Below are 22771 nucleotides of genomic sequence, written 5' to 3' on the forward strand. Positions count from 1 at the left end.
CGGTCAGGCTGCCTAGCCTTGTAGTCCCGGAAGTCTGTGAATTCGCCGATCGTCCTTGCCCTGTCGGAACGGGCTTGCCCCTGCCTGAACGTCCTGGATGTAGGCTTTGCTAGAATAGTCAAAGACTTGGCGGTTTGGGAACTGTTTTTCTTCTTGTCCAGTTCTTCATCCGTGAATACCATCCGCCACATATCTGTGGCCACGCAGATGGCCCTGCCGGCCGTGTCGATATGACCCACAGACAACTCCATTAGGTCCTCCTGCACCACTATCTTGGCTTCAGCCAAACCAGCCTTGAAGGACGCTTGCCTATCAACTGCCAGGTCCGAGAGGAACAATGCAATCTTCCTCCATAGCCTCTGATTTGCAGCGACCAGCATAGCATCTGTGTTGGCTTGCCACAGGCAGGCGAAGTAGACCTTCTTTACATAGGCCTCCAGCACCTTCTATTCCTTGCCCAATCAGGCAGATGTAGAGGATGGTGTGCATGTTTGGGGTTTGGCATACATAGAAGCTGCTGCTATCACTGATGAATGAAACTGAGGGTGACCCAATAAGAGGAGAGTATCCCCTTCCGCCTGCCTATACTTCGCATCCAGCCTTTTGTTGGTGGGCTGCGTTGAGTGTAGCTTGGACCAGCCCTTCTTTGCCAGGGCTTCCACGTCCCTTTGGAGCGACATGCCGATTTTGTGGCTGATCTGATGGTTAGGACCTCTGCCAGGACCCCTGCCTCTGGTTGTTCCTTCTGTGGCATGCCAAGGTACTCGGCCAATCCCGCCAGCCTATCGCGGCAGGCCCTTGCTGAAGATGAGGTGTCTGGATCTTCCTCTTCATCCGTGTCCACCTGATCTGTGGCGCCCTGGTGGTCCGCAGGATCGACGGGGGTGTCGCCGGTGACAAAGTGGCCTTGAGGGGGGCCACGGATTGTGGGGACAGAACCACGATGCTAGGCTGCATGGGTGATGGTGTCTGAGCAGGCGGCGACTCCCATCACCGCTACGGGCGGAACCGGCCGGAGCTGCACTGGAACCGAAGGCTCTGCGTGCATGGGTGGAAGCATCTCTTTAAGAATTCCATTCAGGATGCTGCCCATTTGAGGAGACTTCGTCCACATGAGGAATTTATCAAAGAATCGTTCCTCGCATGCTGGAGATGTGCGCTCCTACGCAGGCACCGACTGTGTGACCGGCATGGAGGGCTGTGCTCTTCCCACGTCTTGTCCGCCCAGCAAGTAATTTGCCTCGGTGTATTGCCCCAGCCTTGAGGGCACTGGGTATGATGTGCACCAGGTTACCTATGGGGTGACCATGGGAGACCATTTCACCCTGGGAGTGTAGTCCAGTCTCTGATGTTCACTAGAGTGGGGCATGTACACACCCGACGCCATTTTGTCAGGTTGCACCGCCCATCTTGTCCTTGCCTGACACACCCATGGGTTGTGTGTCTGTCGTGGTACTGGATCTGACATCTGCCTTTTTGCTTGTCCGTGCAGGTATGGGCTTCCTGTGCACCTCAGGTGTGGGCCTGACAGGCTGATCGCCCACGGACATGGAGCTGGTAGCGCTACTGTGTGTAGGCGCCCCCTCGGACATACGCACGGTACCAGGGCAGAGCCCTTCAGGAGAATTCCGAGTATAAGAACCGACTGGCCCCTCAGCAGTTAGGGCGGGAGCTTGGTGAGCCTCGGTGCCTTGGCTGGTGACAGGACCCGAGTAGCCCCTCCCACTTGGCTGCTTCTCAGGGAAGGAATCACCTTTGCGGGGGCCTTGGAGAACAGAACACTTACCATGGCCTTTGTCTTCCTACGCACATACTCCTTTATATGATCTGCAGGGGACCTGGAGCACAGCTCCCACCACCTCGCAAGCCGGTTCTTAAGTGACTGGGGAGTAAGGGCATAACATGCCAAACAGCCGTGGTCATCACTGAGGCAGAGCGCGTGCTGGTCCGACGTTGGAAAGGATCTGTCGCAGGAAGAGCACCTACGATAGCCCGATGGGGCCGACATGCACCACGGAGTGGCAAGGCACCGGAGGAAACTAAAGTTCCTAAGAATTAGAAAGGTTAAAGAAAATCGTGGGACCAAGATCCCAGGGGAACAACTGAAAACATGTGGAATTATGAGGGGAAAAAAAGGGCCTCAACCACAGCGCAGGTGAAGCAGGTCAGTTCTCTTTGACGCGGAAAAGAGGACCGAGGTGTGGCGCCAGAGGGTGGAGTCCAGTGAGCGCACGCTCCTGACCCCACGCCCCAGCACGCAACTAAATTTAAAGGGGTAAAGACATGTTTTCTGGTGAAAAAGGTTCTGTTACGGTCCCTAGTGAGGGACACCCATGCAGTATGGAGGAAAAGGGACGTGAGTACACTTGATCCAGTGCATTTTAAGATGAACTAAAATCAATGAACAGTTGTGAATCCTAAAGTGTGGGGTGCATGCATACTGTCAAAGGACACCATTAAATGTACAAAGGAAACATAACACAAAGTCTTTGTGACAAGGAAATGTGCCAGGAGATACATTGGATAAACTAACTGTACAGGCAACTGAAAAAGTCACACATTCACAACAACAGTGCCTGTCTCAGTCCAATGCAGTTACTGCTGTATTTGTAATTTCCATTATGTTTGAACAAATAATACTATGTATGTGGTTATACTATTTTCCCTAACAGAATTTGTTATGTGAATGGCTAATGTATTTACAGTGCTCTGCATTACATCTTGTAGAATGTTATGTTCTAGGCTGAGCCTATGAGGTCAGAGCATTCTTATATTGGAACTCCTATGCTGTTTGTTGTTGCTCAAAGTTGATCAGTTGATAAGAGCTGATGTGCAGGTTGGGGGTCTTTACTATGTGTTTTAAGATATGCCAATAAACCATTCAAGAAACCCTACTGGTGTGGTCATTGGCACAACATTGGTGACGAGGATGGGATATTCTATGCCAGCATTGCTCCTCTGGCATTAACAGTGATTCCAACACGGCGGCTGGAGAGAGGAGGGAGGAAAGGAAGAGAGGGTGTCCCCTACCTTCACAGTGAACTGCCGCCGTGTTGCTCTGTTGGAGTCAGGAGGAGCGGACTGCCCACCTGTGTGCCCACCTGGGCGAGCAACCTGCGGCCTCCCCAGCGGCCTGCAGAGCTTGGAAGCCGCCCCGAGCGAAAGAAACCATCTCGGAGATTACCTAGGAAGGCTGGATGGCGCAGCCTAGAAGCAAGGTGTCCAGGCGTGAGGAGGACTGAGCTCTGCTGTCACCCGCTCTGTTGTGCATGCGAGCTCCGTTTGAACGATAGCGGCGAGCTGGGCTGCATCAGGAGCCGCGGAGGAGCTTTCGCCCGCTCCAGGGCGCAGGCAAGCCTTGGTTGTGGGAAAGCGGCGATCCGGGCCGCATCAGGAGCCACGGAGGAGCTTTCGCCCGCTCCGGTGCGCAGGCGAGCCTTGGTTGTGGGAAAGCGGCGATCCGGGCCGTGTCAGGAGCCGCGGAGGAGCTTTCAATTGCCCCGCCCCCTCTCCGCTGATTGTCACGTGAGGAGTCATGTGCCCGCTGCAGCGTCCTCAAAGTGGAGGCGTATGATTTTAATGTAATCCGGAGACAGCTTCAGTGCTAGTGTTACGTAGCATTCTGTGCGTGGAACTGTTGCAGACAAAGGCGCATAGCGTTACAACACGCCCAAGGCCCTAACGGGAAGGCGGTTTGACTGAAGTCAGTCTTTCATTTTCGCTGTGTGTGAAGCCTTGCATAAGCTTCAGTATAACAGGTGAGGTGAGCAGATGAACACTTGGGTTGGTGGGGAATTGAACGCATCACTAACTTCTGTGAAAGAACTGGTGTGGTGCAAAGAGGGGAAAGAGAGTGAACCATAATAAACTTCTGAGGATAAACTTCTGAGAATAAACTCCACCACCTGAAAGCCAAGTGCTAAATGGCTCTATCAGGAGTGCCTGGTCCACAGGTATTCATGCCCACACCAGGAACACTTAGGATCAAGTGGGCACCCTGGAAAAAGGGATTTTTGCATTATGTTAAGGCTACATGTGGAAATGGCATGTCTGTGGAACGCAAGGTTGCCATGCTGATGCTTTTTTTTTGGATATGAAGGGCAAAGGATCTATGATACCCTTCCTGATGCCGCAGAGTTAGAACTGGAAGATGGAGCGTCTGATTTTGATGTGGCACTGGCAAAACTAGATAAGCACTTTGAAGCCAAAATAAACACTGTTCTTGAAAGCTACCATTTTGGTATGAGGTACCAACATGAAGGAGAGTCGGTGGAGGATTATGTTACTGCCTTAAGACATTTGTCTTTAAATTGCAAGTTTGGTGGAGGGCTAGACGAGCACATAAGAGACCAATTTATGCTGCACTGTTCTAATGACAAAATTCGTGAAGAAGTGTGGCTCAAAGATGACCCTAGTTTAGAGGAAGTGATTGGTATGGCCAAGAGAATTGAACATACTTTGCAGTGTGTCGCAAAGCTATCTGTTTATGCGCCTAAAGCTTTCCAATCCACAGAGGTTCTGAGAGTGGGTGATAAAAAGAAAGATGGGACAAGGGAGAAAAAGAAACATAGGGTCAGAACATCTAAGCAATACAGTTCTAGTCAAAGCAAAGGGGGTGTAAGTGATCCAGGCAATAAACAATCTCAAAAAGATGGTGTGCAAAGTGGTATTCAAGGGAGTACCAAGAAAGATGATAGATTGTGTTTCCGGTGCGGAAGCTAGCATTTGTAAGAGGTAGGGTCACTTTGAAAACTGCTGCAAAAACTATCGTATTGGTGGTGGAAAGGGAGTAATGCTGGTTGATGAGAATGATGCAATTTCGTCAGAAGAAGGAGACCTTTCTGAAAATGAGATTATTACAGTAAATATGGTTCATTGTTCAGATTATGATGACTGTGAACATCCTTCTGCCTGGGTGGAGGTAAATGGGCACCAAGTGAAGATGTTGGCTGATTCTTGCTCAAAAATCACCCTGATGTCTAAGATGGTTTATGAAAATATAATTGGAAGTTTGTGTCCCTCAGATAAAAACCCTGGGTGGTACAATGGAAGTAAAATTGAGATTCTAGGATGTTGCAAGGCTCAATTTAAATTCAAGGCTACGATGACCCTTGGAAAGATTTACGGTACCGAGAATGGTGAGACTCTGCTTGGTTGGAGAGAACAGAGGGGGTTGGGTATCAAACTCGACCCCAACAGCAAGGAACAAGTTCTCAATGTGGCCAATAATGACATTTCAGACAAAAGTGCCTACAAGGGTCAAGATGTCATTGTTAAGTATCCTGAAGTCTTTTCCAAGGGAGTGGGGTGTCTCAAAGGTATGGTACATAAGATAGTGGTGAAAGAGGGAAGTGTACCGGTTGCGGCTAAGCTTAGGCCTTTGCCGTAGTCAATGCGCACTGCTGTGCGTGAAGAGCTAAGCAAGTTAGAAAAAGAGGGAATAATTGAACCCGCTAGAGCTGTTGAATGGATTTCCCCAGTTGTAGTAGTGAAAAAAGCCAGTGGTGATCTCAGAGTTTGTGTGGATTTGAGAGAACTTAATCGTTGTGTGGTTTCTGATCGACATCCCCTTCCAAATATGGGAGAGCTTTTAAGTCGCATAGGGAATGCTAGATTCTTCGCCAAATTAGACATGGCGAGTGCATACCACCAGATAAATTTGGATGTGGAGTCGAGGAAATTGGCTGCTTTTATTACTTATGAGGGAATTTACCAGTTTCGCTGCATGCCTTTTGGACTAATTTCTGCATCCTCGGTGTTCCAGAAAGTTATGGATACATTGTTAAGAGATATAAGTGGAGTATGGTGCTTTCAGGATTATGTCCTAATTTGTGGAAATAGTGAGGAGGAATTGAAAAGGAGAGTTGATACTGTTTTGGAGATTTTTAGAGCGAGAGGTATAACATTGAGAGGTGAAAAATGTTTCTTTTTAACATGTGTGGTAAAATATCTAGGTCATATGATTTCAGAAGAAGGCTTGAGACCTAAAAGGGACCTTGTGGATGGTATTGTGAGAATGCAACCGCCCAAGAATAAGGCGGAATTGAGGTCGTTTCTGGGAACGATTGAGTTTTACCATAGATTTGTGGAAAACTATGCTGATGATGTAACTAGTTTGAGAGCCATTTTGAAGAAAGGAGCAGAGTTTGTGTGGAGTGAGGAATGCGAGCGAGAGTTCAACGGCATTAAACAGAAAATTGACATGGCGAAGCCATTAGGAATGTATGACACTAGAAGGAGAACCATTCTCGCTGTGGATGCTAGTGATACTGGCATAGGAGTAGTGATGTCACAATTGGAAGGAGGTGGTAATGAGGTGGTGGTGTTACATGCTTCCGCATGTTGAAAGGGCCAGAACTCAATTATTCTGTCTTGGAGAAAGAAGCCCTGGCATGTCATTGGGGTATAGAAAAACTTAAAAACTTTGTGTGGGGACAAGAATTTACATTGAGAACTGACCATAAACCGCTGAAGGCAATATTTGAAACAAAGGGGCTTGATAAAGTGTCAAGGAGAGTTGCCTGTTGGGTGACTAGGCTACAATGTCACACATTTGTTATAGAAATCATTTCAGGTAAAGAAAATGTACAGGCTGATCATGTGTCCAGAGTGAGGACAGAAGGAGGTGATAAAGAGGAGAGAGAGGAATTCGTTGAGATGGGAAATATGGTTTTTGCAACTGTGGAAGGAATAGTACAAAAAGATGAATGGACACGAATATTGGAGTATGATGAGATGTGGAAATGGATAGTGAGTTTTGTTAGGGAGGAGTGGCCAGAAAAAATATTGTTGTCTGGTGAGGAAAGAGCATTATGTGAAGTAAGGTTTGAATTGTCTGTGAAGGATGGGCTGGTGTATCGGTGGGACAAATTGGTTGTATCGCACTGTCTGAGAGAAAGGCTGGTAAAAATTACACATCAAGGACATATGGGTGTTTATAAAACTAAGGAGATAATAAAGCTGATTACTGGTGGCCAGGTTTGGAGCGAGAAATTGGGATGATGGTTGGTAGGTGTGCAGATTGTATTAAATCTGGGAAAAATGTGTCGGCTATGTCACAACCAATGAAAAAGGTTCAAGCGCCCAAGGGAGTGTGGCAAGATATTGCAATTGATATTCTGGGACCGGTTGATATGGGAATGGGGCGAGGGAGATTTATCCTTGCTTTAGTAGACACATTCTCAAGATGGACTGAATTTAAAATACTAAGAGATGTGACATGCCAGCATGTTGTGGATTTTATGTCTGGGATATTTGAGAGGGAAGGATTACCCAGGAGTGTACTTACAGATAATGGTCTGCAATTTGCCGGGAGATTGTTTGAAGATTACTTAGTGAAGTGTGGTATAAAGCACAAAAGGTCTGCTATATATTTTCCACAGGGAAATGGTATGATTGAAAGGGTAAACCGGTCCATAATGGAGGCTATCAGAAGTGCACATGTATGTGGGTTTGATAAGAAAGTGGCAGTGAAGGAACGATTATATGCTTTGCGAATGGCCCCATGCGTTAAAACTGGTGATAGTCCCTTCAAACTTATGAGAGGTCGCAAGGGTAACACATTGTTGTCTCCTGCCTGGCTAGGGAGAGCAAGGGAAACTGACATTGTTGTGGATGATGTAAGACAAAGGATGAATGAACGAAAGGATAAATGGGTGAAAAGGGTGAACGAGAAATTTCTGAGAAAAAGAACAATAGTTGAGGTGGGAGATCTCGTCAGGATAAGGAGAGCTGTGATACCTAAAAAGGGGGATCCATTGTATTCAGATCAGGTAAGGGTCATCCAAGTGTTTGAAAATGCTGTGAGATTGGAGAGTGGGCAAGTGTGGAATATGTCCAGAATAGCAAAGTTGAAAAAGTAAGAAGTTTATATGTACTGTGACATCTTGCAGAAGAAATGTAATTTGCGTGTATTTTGATGTCATTGTATTATTTGGGATGTTGTACAAAAGTTTGTTTGGTTATATATTTGTTTTAATAAGGGAGGGGGTGTGTTATGTGAATGGCTAATGTATTTACAGTGCTCTGCATTACATCTTGTAGAATGTTATGTTCTAGGCTGAGCCTATGAGGTCAGAGCATTCTTACATTGGAACTCCTATGCTGTTTATTGTTGCTCAAAGTTGATCAGTTGATAAGAGCTTATGTGCAGGTTGGGGGTCTTTACTATGTGTCTTAAGATATGCCAATAAACCATTCAAGAAACCCTACTGGTGTGGTCATTGGCACAACAGAATTCTTTAAGAACTTTTTCAGACTTATGCACAATATTTTTCTTTTATTAGCTGAGAACCTTTTACAAAACAGCAGATGGCAGTCTGATCTTTGCTTTATATAAAATGGCTTATGTTTTCGGCTGGTTTAACACAAAATTAAATCAGAAATCTTCAAAAACGTTATCTGACATTATACAAGACAATGTACATTGCAGTTCACAATTCAAGAATATGTAAAGCGGATAAAATGTCGATTACAAAACAGTGCTGTTCCATTCTGACAATAAGCTGCTCTAAAGAAGAATATATTTCATTATACGTCAATCATTATACCAGAATATTAAAGCATACACGCGCATTCCATAACTTTTAAAAATTGACCACCTCAGCAAATTAGAAGATACTAGAACTAGGGCAAAAGGTCAAATGTTGGATTTTCTTACCAGATTCTTTGAGACATGTTCTGTTTGTCTGTATCTTTGATCCCACCAATAAGGACTTGTCATCCATGCTAGATGAACTCAATTCAGAGTCGCTATCACTTGAGTCCACTGCAAGAGTGAAACCAATGTAATCACTAAAAAGGCATGTAAACAGGCCCTTTACATAAAAGAAAAACAGGTTTGGAATGTCAAGAAAAAATATGTGGATATAATATAATTAATATGAGAGCAGATAGCACTGCTAGGCCGATCCAGTTGGTGTCATTTACTTGTAGACCCTTACCACTCACCACACTTCATACCCATATTTGCCTTTGGCTAACTTTGCATTATTTCTTACATGGATATCTTCCACAATTTCTTAATCTTAAACTTTTTCTAAAGGTACTTACAGGCATGTTTTACCATTTCCATGAATTGGAATCGCAGGCATGTTTTACTTTTCCATGAATTACAGGCATGTTTTACCCTTGCCATGAATGTGTGATAAGAGTACTGAATAAAGAGGAGCTACATATCCTGGAATGGAAAATATTACAGCTCCTCAAACAAATTATATTTATTTTCATATTGAGACAATGGCAAGTGGACCTGACGCTTGATTTTACCTGACCTGCTTATCTTTGAATACCAAGGAATGCAGGCAGACCATCCAGACGAGAGAGCGGATCTTAAACAGCTACACATGCCTCAATATTCTTTAGCCACGTCAGTGAGGCAGATGCCACTCAACCAGTTATGTAACACAAAATGGGGCTCCCCTGTGAGCCCTACAGAAGGCCCCCCTCAAACTCCCTGAGAACCACATTCTACACCACAGACACTCCGGCCGGCTTGGGCCATCACTCATGCCTAATGACTGGTGATCACGCTGCCGCAGCGACTTGCTGCAGACGGTGCTAGGTGAAAGATGTAAGGTTTTGAAAAAAGTCTACCATCAAAGATAGAAACGAGGGAGTGGGGGCTTGCCCCATCACCCAAATGTTCCAGCCGCCATTGTGTGCGGTCACTAACATTATTATGCGCATGGTAGTAGCGGAGGAAGATTTTGGTGTCAGGGGGTAGGGCAGCTCCTGAGGGAGCACTGCACTGTAAATGATTCAAAGTGGTGGCAGGTGAATATATTCCTTGCAGGGGCATCAAGGCATACCACAAATTAGCACAAGCGAGCAAGCATAGCAAGCCCCAAGTAATGTGGAGGAAATTGGGTGTTTCTCATGAGAAAGCTTTTAAAATAATCTGTTGAAATGTTGATTTTAAAATGTCAGGACCGGATTCACAAAAATGAGTGCAAATGAAAGGAGTACAGAGAATGTGCTCGTTTCCTGAGCACTCATTGCTGAAATGCTTAGGTTACCATATTCTCATTCTCAGCTAAGCGCTCATTCAGATGCCCTTTGCATATTGGGCTGCTCCTCTTTTTGACACAAGTAAAAAGATGTGATTGCGCATCTCCTCACTTGTGCTAAAAAAACCACAATAAACGTTTTGAGAATCTGGCCCACACAATTTACAATCAGTACTATAGGGTAATGCATGAACCCATCTAGTAGATACCATTTATTTTTTATTTATTGAATATTTGTAAGGCCTCTATACAGCAAATGGTGTTTCCAGACACCACAAGGCAAAAAGGGAGGAGGGAACAGGGGAAATAATAGCATAATAAAACAATAACGGTCCTACTAGGCCTTGTGACATTCGGATCGTGCAAGAGCAGTAACGAGAAATGCAAAAAAAGGAGGGGTGGTGGAACTGCATACTGTGCAGATGAGGGTGCGGGAGGAGGGCGGTAGGGTTGGCCCAGTGGCTAGTGTGAGGAACCCGAAGGTATTCCCCTGAGTAGACTTCGAGAATCCCTTATTCAGGTGGCCAGGAAAGGGCTGGCGCTCTCAGATCACAACCCTGGGAGTAGACGAGCGAGGATCACCTGGGTAGGAGAGCCCGATGTTACGCTCGGGGAATCGCCCAGGTGAGACGCAGTATTATACCAGGAAAGAACAAAAGGAGAACGAAGTCCTTGAGGCTTTCATAGACTGTACCAACTCAACCTCCCTTCTGCCCAATGAGTCTCCCTTACTAGAATCCAACCACACCTACACCTCTGCTAAACCTATTAAGAGCCCAAACCATGTTACAGTAGGAAACAACCTCTCTCTAAATCCCTGTTTTTCTGTTGCCTACACGAATACTACCAGTCATTCTTTTCCACGTCCATCTGGTTATTATTTCCTGAACTCCCGATCTGCATTGATGAAACACCACTGTTCCCACAATCTCCCATGTCTATTTCATAAACCCTACCCCCCCACCCCGACATGAACACTTCCTTACACCATGAAAGAAAACGGACTAATACAAAAACTGTTTACCTGACATGTCCCAACCCAAAGGTCAGGCAACCAGAGACAGAGACAGACAGACAGACAGAGACAGACAGAGACAGACAGACAGACACAGTCAGACAGACATAGACAGACAGAGACAGACAGAGACAGACAGAGACAGACATACACACACACACTTTCCATTCCCCACAGGGATAAAAGGTGGAGCACGAGAGCCCCCTATGAGCAAGGCAGACCGCACAACAAGACAGCGATCGAAGTACGGCAGTTCAAGGGGTAGAAAAGATACTCAACACCGGAGGTCCTAATACCCGAGAATGGAACTGTAGTCTCGTGCTTGGAAAGCTTGAGCGTGTGCACTGCTCAGGAGTCCTGCCTTTTCCCATGCTCAAAACATGGGGAAGGGAGACCCAGCGCAACAACATCCGGAATTATCATTTGTGAACACTTCTTTCTTTCTTGTGAACCCTATCCCACACTCTTTTTGTATTTAGTTTTAAGGATTGCCAATAGGTTTTTCTTAATATAGGCCTTTTTATTTGACAAGACGCGACTAGGACTGCCTTATTATTATTTGATGGTTGTAGCTTGCTCCCAACTTAGATTTAGGTTTAGATTAGGCGTTTTTCCAACCTACCTATACAATTTAAAACACCCTTGAACTGTGATTACTTGTGTCTGTGTTTACTGTTGCCACCATGAGTTCCTTACATATGGTGTCACGGGTGGGATATGACCCAATTGAAACAAATTGGGGCCCCTACCACAAGGGAGACACGAGTTCTAGGAAAGCCAGCCCTGAGGAAATTGATCCGCCTCACAGAGACTCCATCTTTAGACGTGGGTTAGCTTTCACCCTTTAAAACCCCAAGCCATTCCCCCAAACGGAAAACGGTAGAGGGAAATAGTTATTACATATGATGTCCCCAACACTATCTGATACCAGAGAGAGATAAAAGTGTGGTATGTCTAGAGTTACAGATGAGTTGTTCTACCACCTCAGCCATCTATGTGGTACCCCACAGGAAAATGGGTGCAGAAATATTTCCCCTTCTATCTTGTGGAGATGAGCTAAAATTTGCTTTGCTCAATGTTTCTTTTACCCCAACAGATAGTCACAGAGGGGAACTACTGGGGACCCTTGTATATGAGAACATGTGGATTTCTGCATCTAAATGAAACACTAAAAACACCAGCAGGTTTGATCAACCTCAGATAGGTCATTCCTTCCTTTCCTCAGAAGCCCCAAATCCCACAACAGAGGAATTGGAAGTCCTACTAACCTTACCTCTCCCAGGGCATACGAAGTACGCAACCCCATCGCTAGAGAAGTTACTCGCAAATTAATTCTGGGGAAAAAATGTGCAAAGGATACCCCTAGCTCCAACATTTTAAGGGCAAAGGAAGATAAAAATCTAAGGAGTTTAAAAAACAAAACACCTAGAGGACTAGAGCTGAAGGAATATATGAGGCAACTATCCAGAGAGAACCTAATAAATGGGACCTTGGGGGAAATGTCATCTCATGAAACATCAGGAGAAGGTCTAGAGACCCCTTTTTCAGAAAACAAACTCCCAGGAACCCATCATTACTATTCAGAGGGAATAATAAGAGGCAAACAAATGGAAGAAGACATCAGAAGATCGAATGGGAGGATGCCAGGAGAATCCTATGTTGACCAAGAGGAACACGTAGAAAGAAAGGACAGCCTTAATTTTATTTTTGCCCCCTGAATAAGGATAGTAGAACATCAACATCTCTAATCTCTCTAGATGATTCAGAGACACATAGATTAGTTCTTATTTTATGGAGAGTGGGGCCATATTATGGGGGTTTGCCCTGAAAATATAGAGGAAGAGTTAATGGAAACTCAAGAGAGGGGGAGAAAAATAGAGAGAGAAAGAGAGGAGAGAACTTTTGAAATCCTCTCCTACGCAAGCCTTGATCAACCGGGAAAGGGTTAAAAGTCCCAGCGGTAACGATTCCGATAATATGCTGGAAAGCTTGGACCAACACTCTAGGTGGTCCATGGTGGAATTTCCACATGAAACACCACAGTACAACCAGCATAGGGGGAAGGGTATGTGAGAAACCTGAAAGTACTCTTCTGAATAGACCTTGAGAATAGATTATTCAGGTGACCAGGGAAGGGACTGCGCTCTCAGATCCCAACCCTGGGAGTGGATGAGCGAGGGAGGATCACCTGGCTAGGGGAATTCAGGGGAATCTGCTAGGTGAGACGCAGTATTATACCGAGAAAGAACAAAAGGAGAAAAAAGTCCTTGATGCTTTCATAGGCTGTACCAACTCAACCTACCTTCTGCCCAATGAGTCTCCCTTACCAGAATCCAACCACCCCTACACCTCTGGTAAACCTATTAAGAGCCCAAACCCTTTTACAGTAGGAAACAACCTCTCACAGAATCCATGTTTTTCCCCCACCCCCTATCAAGGGTAAGACGTGTGCTTTGGAGGAGCGTTGGTTCCTAGTCACCTGCATTGAAAAAATTGTGCGACTACATGTACCAGAATCCTTAGAGACTTTAATGAGAGTTAACCAGACACACCTGAAAAGGAAAAGGAAAACAGCCTCCATGATGATTGATAGAGTCAGGAAAACATTTGGAGGAGAAGACTAACTGTTGCTTTAGCAGGTAAATCTGACTGGGAACCAGAGTGCGCGCCTCATCTCCATTTTTTACACTGTTACCTGCCCGAAAACTCCCAGTCATTCTTTTCCACGTCCATCTGGTTATGATTTCCTGAACTCCCAATCTGCATTAACAAAACATTACTGTTCCCACAATCCCCCCTGTCTATTTCATAAACCCTACCAAACGCTAACCCCTCCGCCCCCCTTTCAGACATGAACACTTTATTACACCAAGAAAGAAAAGGGACTAATGCGACAACTGTTTGCCTGACATGTCCCAACCCAAGTGTCAGGCAAAAACAGGCACTTGACCAGAATCACACACACCTGATGGCCCTTTACTTTCCCCACAGGGATAAACAGTGGAGCACAAGAGTACACTACGAGCAAGGCAGACTGCACGACAAGACAGCTATCCAAGTACAGCAGTTCAAGAGGAGGAGAAAGATGGCGAGAACCGAAGGGGGTGACAAGGAGAGAAGCGACCTTGCCTTTTTTGACCCAGATCCTCTAAGCCTCCGTAAAAGGAATCGTAAGACCACAAACAATACCCAGCATGTTTTGCAGTGGATGTCAACGCTACACAAAGCCCTCACACATTGATAAGCAGGACAGGGAGCGGCGCCGAAAGTTGCAAATGGCAAATTAAGGAAAGTTCAAAGAACTGTTAGCGTCTTAGGGGAAAACCAGCTGCAGAGGGGTCCAGCACCACGTGGGTGCTCATTCGAGAAAATCTGGTTGATCCCCTGTTTGTTGAAACTACCGATACAAGAAGGCCTTAGGAGAGCCGCAAGAAAAAGGTCAAAGTGGTCATACAGGGGTCTAGCAAAACCCCCTGTATAGACGAAAGTCTTTGACCTAAACGTAAATGGAAAGCTAAGGGAGATGAATCCTGAATAGTGAGAAAGGAGAAAGAACAGCGTGCTTGGCAAGATTGAACCCGACGGAGAGATGTCAAAAGAATGGGGCAAAGCCTGATGCAAGTGAACATTGTGTTCACAAGAGTGAACCCGACGGAAGGATGCCCATAGCAGACTGTTTAAAAAAACATGAAGATTTGTGAATGCCTCTGGCTTGAAGTTGAACACAGCAAATTCTGAGATATTCCCATTAACAGATGCGACTACACGCCCTGCAGACTTTCTTGGTCTTACATGGGCGCGCAATACTATGAAATATCTGGGAGTAGAAGTAGCACAAACTACTCAACTGACTCGAACACTTAACTATGGGAAACTGGAGGGCGCCCTGTGCACCAAACTTACCCGTTGGAGGCACCTTCAAATCTCACTAAAGGGCCGCCTAGCATTAGTTAAAATGGCCAGACTCCCAAAACTGTTTTCATTATGGCCGGGAAGATCTTTCTTTACATGACAACACCATGAACTCAACACTCGTGACATGTAGAGCATGGGATAGACTGGCAGGTGACCCGCAACGCACAGTACTCTACCACCCTCGTATGCCCCTCTGGGATGCAGCATCCCTCCCCCCAACGCGGGACACTGCAATGTCCTCGCTATGGAGGGAGAGCGGAGTTCAACTGATGGGGGCCATATTTGTAGACTGTCACTTTATCAGTTGGCAGGGAATAAAACCCATAGTAGGGGACAGACCACCACAACGGTTTCAATACCTTAGACTTTGCTCGGCAACGGCCACAATGTGGGAGAATTCTCTTGAGGAGCCCCCAATACACTTAGACCTGGGATATGTGCTTACTCCAAGCTCCACAAAGAAATCCGCCTCTGCACTGTATAAGCTTTCATTATCACACAGAGCATCTCAAACCTCTAGTGCAAAAAGTGAGTGGGAGCAAGACCCGGGGATCACCCTCACGGATGTACATTGGTCCAGACTATGTGGGTTGACAAAGAGCATTTCTTGTAACTCCAGATACCAGTTAATACATTACAAAATACTTAGTAGGGTCCACTACACTCCTGCACATCTAAAAAGTATATATGATACAGCAACGGGGAAATGTCCTAGCTGTGGGAGTGAGGCAGCAGGTGTTTTTCATATGATGTGGTCATGTGTAAAGATCGCAGGATACTGGGCCGATGTCTGTAATGAGCAAAATGCTATCTCTGATCATCCAATGGTGGTCAATGTAAATAACTTTTATAAAATGGTGAACACATTCTAGGCTTGTATGTTCATTGTAAATCCCTTTCATAAATCTGCAGCCATAATCATGTTTGCGTTAATGATATAGGCTTGCAACTATTTCGAGCACACAATGGGACTGGTTTTGATTTATCACAATTCTCACCTTGGGCATAAAATGCATGCAAAATGGGAGTAAAATATATCAATTTAGATATGCATTTTTTGTTCTTTTTTTTTTTTTTTTTACATGAGGCTTGCACGGAGTTGAAAATGATTGTCGGTTTCTCTCGCTGTAATAAAGGAGGGCGCACACACTGAAATCTTGTCTGAGACCATTAAACACATTTCACATATTAACAGTCACGGGTAAAAACCTAACTCAATGCCATGTACCTCAAGGTGAAAAGCAATCAATCAGTGCTTGCTTAGGCTGAGCCAGAGGGATCCCCCCACCCCCAGGCACTTCTCCCTAGTAACAAGAAGATAGCATATGTGTGTTCTATACTCAGTTACAGCCACCCTCCAACAAACAATCGGATATCCTCCTTGTTAATAGTAATTGACAACAAATGTGACATGAATGCACTGAAATGATCTCCTTGCCTCGCTAGTAGTCATAAAAAGATGCAACATGTTTTACACACACAGTTACAGCCACTGAATGTAACGGCCTGCTCTAGGCAACTTGCAACCATTTTTAAATGCATGCATGAAGTGAAAGGTTCTACTGGGTTTCTCTTGTCACCCAAGCGTTTTGCCCGAAAACGGACTAGCATGCTCACCCAGGGGGAACTCTTCTTCCTGACTGCTGCTCTCCCTCATCGTCAAAGACATAGAACATGGGCATCATCCATTTCCTTTTGTCCATGGCAGAGACCATCTTTTTGTTGATGTTTTCAAACAGAAGATTAAACATGCATCCTATGCTTGGTTGACAATAGAATGCAGGGATCTACTGGCAGATTCCGTCAACATTGCTATTTTATCACAAAACAATGCTATTTTTAAAATAGTGACCTCACAAAAATAATACTACTTATCTCTCTAGCGCCATGATGGCTTCGGCCGTATGAGCGCTCAATACATTCAGTTAACGTACTATAACATAACATTGGTTGAGTGCACTTCTCCAGATGCGAATGAAAGGTCATCTCGTATTCACCTCCAACAAACTTAAATAATCAACCTAGCCTATTTCCATTCTCCCAATTGCCACTCCCTGAACATAATCCTATTTTAAATTTCTAGCTCTTCCTTAACTACTCTAGCAACCTCCTGCCTCTGCCTACAAGACTGATCAAAACTCCAACCACGCATGCCTTATGCAATCTGTGAGACATCACCATCCTGCCCGAACCTTGAAAGAAATTCAGTACATTTCTGTCTAAAGAAATATGCCTGAATTCGGGTGGTTCAGCATTTACTGAAATAGGTTTGTCTAGGCTTACACAACAGGTCTTCAAGGTGGTTTAGCCATCTCTTGTCTAAAAAGCATTAACCAGACTAGTAGGCGTCCAAATATTATGAATGAGATCTAGCCTAAAATTAATCCAACATTCAATGCACCCGTAATCATCAGGTGGGCAGGAGCCCAACCTGCATCGTTCGAACTCTGCTTCGATGAGAACTACCTTACCCGACAGCAGCCTGCAGACCGTGGCAGGATAAGCCATCAAAAGTGTGCATCCGGCCCCTTCTCCATTGAAAGCATCTACTTCCTGCAGAGTGCTTTGCCGGAAGGCGCAAGCCGGCCCTCCTCACTACTAAGGCACAGGCCTGTCTGCGCCTGTCCGTGTCCGGCCGTTGCCCATTCACGTTGCCATCCATCACCTCAATCTTTCTGAGTGAGTACCTCTTACCATCTATAGCACTCCATCTACTTACTTCCTCTACTCAGTCCACATTCGCTGTCCGCTCTTTATCCAGTCCCTGGCCCCTTAGCGTGCTGCGTCCTGCACATCCAACTTGCCTCGACCGACATCACAAAGGCAAAGCTGGCCACGACTCTACATCCAACAGCCACACCCATCCCGCGCCTTGCCACATCTCCATCCTAAAGTCTGCATGCACAAACAGGTTGCTGCCTGCTTGTCCCTGCCACCCGTCTTAAGGGCACCCTGATACAATGCATCTGCCCAAGAAACGTTGGCCTCTACCTAATACACGTTGCTCTTGTCCTTGCTCCGCACTTGCTAACTCGCCAACGGAACGCTGGTTTGCCGTGTATCCCTTACCCTTTGTTATTATAACTGCTTAATGCCTATCCTGACTTTTTGGCATCCATCTGTCTAGGTATAACCTCACGTCTACGTCAATACCACACGTTACAGACATTAACTGTGCAGCCCCTAACATATAATTCAATTGCGTAGCCTTCCACTACGTTATCAACTGTGTTGCCCATTGTCATGCTATCAATTGTGTTGCACATTGCCATGCTATCTATTGTGTAGCCTTCCACTGTTATCATTTGTGTTGCCCATTGTCAGGCTATCAATTGTGTTGCCCATTGCTATGCTATCTATTGTGTAGCCTTCCACTACGTTATCAATTGTGCTGCACATTGCCATGATATCAATTGTGTTGCCCATTGCCATGCCATCTATTGTGTAGCCTTCCACTACGTTATCAATTGTGCCTTTCCTGACTTTTTGGCATCCATCTGTCTAGGTATAACCTCACATCTACGTCAATACCACACGTTACAGACATTAACTGTGCAGCCCCTAGCATATAATTCAATTGCGTAGCCTTCCACTACGTTATCAATTGTGCTGCCCATTGCCATATCAATTGTGTTGCCCATTCCCATGTCATTAACGGTAGCCTCCAGAATCAGATCAACTTTCGTACAATGTAGTGATACCCACTGTAGTGCCCATCTCCTCCAGCCTCACCATCAACTGGCTACCGCCAACACTGCATGTCTCCTGACCTCAATTACGCACAGTAGCGCAACCAGCAGCACACAGCTATTGTACTGTGTGTTACCAGTATATTGTGCTCTTAGCCATTGTCAACCATTGTTACCAGCTCCTGCACTATTAACTACTGTGTGACTAGCCTACTGCTATACCTGCCACCGCTTACCACTGTGTTGTTTGCTACCAGCTCACTGTAACATTAGCCACTGTGCACCAGCCGCTGTGCTACTAAACCTGCCTCCTAACATAGCAACCCCAAATTGAGTGCTATGTCAGTCAACTTCCTGCTGCCCACTTTTCTAAATTTGCTATTAGTAGCAAACTACCATCTGAAGAAATCCCAACACCCCCTCCCCACAATGGATCCGCCTTGCACCACAGGCGATAATATCCAACTTGGAAAGGGCCTAGCCTGCCTACGCTGCACTCACCACTACCCTATTCCTTGCCCCACTCCTTTCCTCAATAAAATTGCACCTTTCCCCATCATCCCACGTCCTACCAACCTATGCTCTCCCATCAAAGGCTTGACTAGACCACAATCCCACAACAATTACCTCCCATTAACTGCATTACCCCCAGAGAAACTTACAAGACTAGACCGTCTCTCTGCGAGAACAGGGCAGAGACACACTTATGATGCCTCAACCCTTCATTTACAAAAATACCTGTTTACAGACTCCCCAGCCCCCACTCTCTCTCTCTACTCTCATGCCCTATCACGGGATCAATGTGAGTACATAGACTCTCCGCTCGCACACACACACCCAGGGTCAACTAAACGACCCACCTTCACCGTCACCAACCACACCACACCACACCACTTCCACACACACCAAGTGTCGCTAACCCCCACAAAGTTGCCTCTAGCAAGGCCTCTGCCAGCATGAATGCAACCACACTAAAAGGGGCACTCATCAACCCCAGATCTATCACTGCGCACACTCTGGATATTGCAGACATCAACCCTTTTTTCACCCCAGAACTACAATGCATGCTTCAAAAAGATCTGCAGAAAATAACTGGCGGAAATCGCCAACTATGCACATAAAAGCCTTTTCAGGCAGCAGCTAATAATTACAAAAAGAAATTCTTTCAGCTAAAAGTGGGGTCTATAACCAGAGAATATCTAATGCTCAATTCAACACTAGAGAAATGTTCACAATTCTCCATGAATTAGAATCTCCAGCACTTACCCCGGATAATACTGTCAAAGACGAACAATGGTGTTCTAACATTCAAAATGCCTTAGCAGAAAAAATCTCCTCACTTCAACGAAAAATAGAACAAAAAAAATCTAAACTCTACCTCATCCAAACACAACCAACCTCACCTCCCTCAGCAGAGGCTAATACATTCTCACCACTTTCCACTTCCGATACTATTACCATCATCAATAGTTTAAAACGATCTAGATGCAAAGGTGAAATCTGCCCGGCAACATTGATAAAAGAATGTGCATCAGAATGTGCACCCTTTATCACCAGCTTCAACAACAGCTCATTTGCTTCTAATACAGTACTGAATGACTTAAAAACAGTGTGGGTTCTACCCCTACTCAAAAAACCAACACTGGACCCCAATATCCATACCATCTTCCGTCCCATGACCACTGTACCATTCTTATTAAAAATATTCGATTGTGCAGCCTATTTGCAGGTCCAAAAACATTTGGAAGATAATTATCTCTTGGGTCTAAGCCAATCAGGCTTCAGGCCAGGTCACGGCACAGAGACCGCTTTATTAGATTTCAAAATGCAAATGGATCAATACAAAGACAAAGGGGAACTGTGCATCCTCCGTCTCCTAGATCTCTCTGCAGCTTTTGATCTGGTCAATCATGACATTTTCAGTCCAACACCTTGAGACCGCTTCCTAGTTCTCAGCAGAATGCATCAAATGTATTAAGTCATTCCTAACCAATCGAACCATGAGGGTCTTTTCCGACAATTCGGCAGCCCCTCCAGTCCCTGTGACTTGTGGCATACCGCAAGGCTCCTGCGTGTCACCCACACTATACAATGCCTTCACTAAGCTACTATTTGATAAACTAGACAATATGGGTATCACGTATAGAAGCTATGCAGACGATACCCAAATACTCATACCCATTACTGATGCCACAATACTGACTACAAAAACTTAAACAAGATATACCTGGCCATCCAGGCATTGATGGCGCTTAACGAATTGTGTCTTAATGATGATAAGACCGACTTAATCCTCATTGGTAACAAAACTAAACTCAGTAACCTCCCCCCAGACATACAAATTGTTCAATATCGACACTAATACTATTACAGTTGCCAATGAGATAAAAACATTGGGGGTGTGTATTGACTCCTCTCTTACCTTAACTAGACAGGTCAACGTTGTCGTCTCCTCAGCAGCCTACACTGCCAAATTGATAAGAGCCAGCAGACCGTTCCTCTCCTCTGATAACTATCACCTTGGCCAAAGCCTTGATATTATCCAGGGGAGATTACTGCAACTCACTTTTTGCAGGAACAATCTCAAGAAATATCAGAAAATGACAGGTTGTCCAAAACAACGCCATTAGAGCTGCCTTAAACATTCCTAGACACAAAAACATTTCTACCATCAGGGGGAAGATCCACTGGCTCCCTGTCCAGGACAGAATACATTTCAAAACCCTTACGCTTACTCAAAAATGTATTGCAAATAAGGCACCCTTCTACCTCAGTAACCTCATCCGCAAAGTCCATTCTAACAGACCTATTCGCTCACAGTACAACAACCTTCTCATCACCTCTAAATACAGAAGACAGAAAGCAGGTGGAGCAAGCTTCCCTACTATAGCTCCTAAATTGTGGAATGCCCTCCCTACTCACCTCAGAAACGACACCTCATTCTGATCTTTTAGAAAAAACCTAAAAACACTACTCTTCAGGACAGACCTCCTTCAATAATTGCTTAGGTACAAGTTCAATACATGTACTACTTGTGTACATACATGTATATAAATGTATATTGTATAAAAGTGTAATTCTGCAACCATGTCGCTATGCCCCAAATAACTGCAACCATCTCCATAACTGTGCATCAGCACCTGGTTGCCTTTGGGCCTTGAGTGCTTTATAAATGAATAAATAAATAAATAAATACAAAATAAATAAATGGTCGATTACAACTCCACTTCATATACAGCCCAGTGGTCGAAGTGTACAAAAGGTTTGGAACTATGTTCCCTACTGGCCTCCCCTGGCCCTCATTCCAGAATGGTTTCTTTTCAAAATAAAAGTATAGGAACAGTAAAACTTAATTTAAAAAACTAGAGGAGCACCGCACCCAACTGCTCCCGCCCACTTCAACCACTGATACAGCCTTGCAGCCAAAGCAGAAAATTCCCAATCAGGAGATTATATACCAACATGGAAGTCACCCGTACATAGTTTTCACTCTAACTAGCTTCAAATGGATAAGGAAAGACATTGAAAAAGTCATCAATCCAGCTTTATTTACTAAAGGATTTTGTGCATGTGTACAAGGTATCAATGAACATTATTACATGTAGGTAGAGACTGCTTTAAATGGACAGCTACTGGCCAGACTGTACATACATTGTAACATAACATTATAAATCTGGCCAAAACACAAACTGTTTCATAAAAGAGGTTTCCTAATTTTTGATCTTGGGAAGGTGGTAAACAAATACCATGTCCTAGTTTCAAACACATGCATTTACTTTTTAGGAGAGGCTGGCTGTCATAAATGCGTGAAAAAGGGCTGCACTAATTGGAGTAGGCGCTATATACTCCTTTGAGTCGAGCACATCTTGTTCCTTGTAAAAAGGCACACATGCCATAGTGTTCCTAATGACTTAAAAGGTACACACACAGCTACCAGAAATTACTTGTTTAAAGGAAGTACAATACAAAACAGAGCATTTACAGAAAAATAACTGCTGGCCAAACCATGCAGCAGCTCTTAGATTTGCACGTTTAGCAATTACCAAGGCATTTTAGGTTATAATGTACTGGGAAAATGGGCTTTGCCTACCACAGCATTATCAAGACTGCGTTTGGCCAGGCAATGGTAAAAGAAAATCATAAAC

The 22771-nt window shown here is 44.9% G+C and overlaps 1 protein-coding gene across 2 annotated transcripts in view; it reads right to left on the reverse strand.

The window, feature by feature from the left end:
• RPH3AL (rabphilin 3A like (without C2 domains)) overlaps nt 1-22771 on the reverse strand; it is a 1136504-nt gene that overhangs the window by 146259 nt on the left and 967474 nt on the right. For both annotated transcript variants that reach the window (XM_069615164.1, XM_069615165.1), the window contains exon 8: nt 8660-8767. In XM_069615164.1, coding sequence (XP_069471265.1) covers nt 8660-8767 — 108 coding nt within the window. The remainder of the gene's footprint in view (nt 1-8659; nt 8768-22771) is intronic.

The sequence above is a fragment of the Ambystoma mexicanum genome, chromosome 9, assembly GCF_040938575.1.
Source record: "Ambystoma mexicanum isolate Mex_15411 chromosome 9, UKY_AmexF1_1, whole genome shotgun sequence".
Taxonomy (NCBI): Eukaryota; Metazoa; Chordata; class Amphibia; order Caudata; family Ambystomatidae; genus Ambystoma; species Ambystoma mexicanum.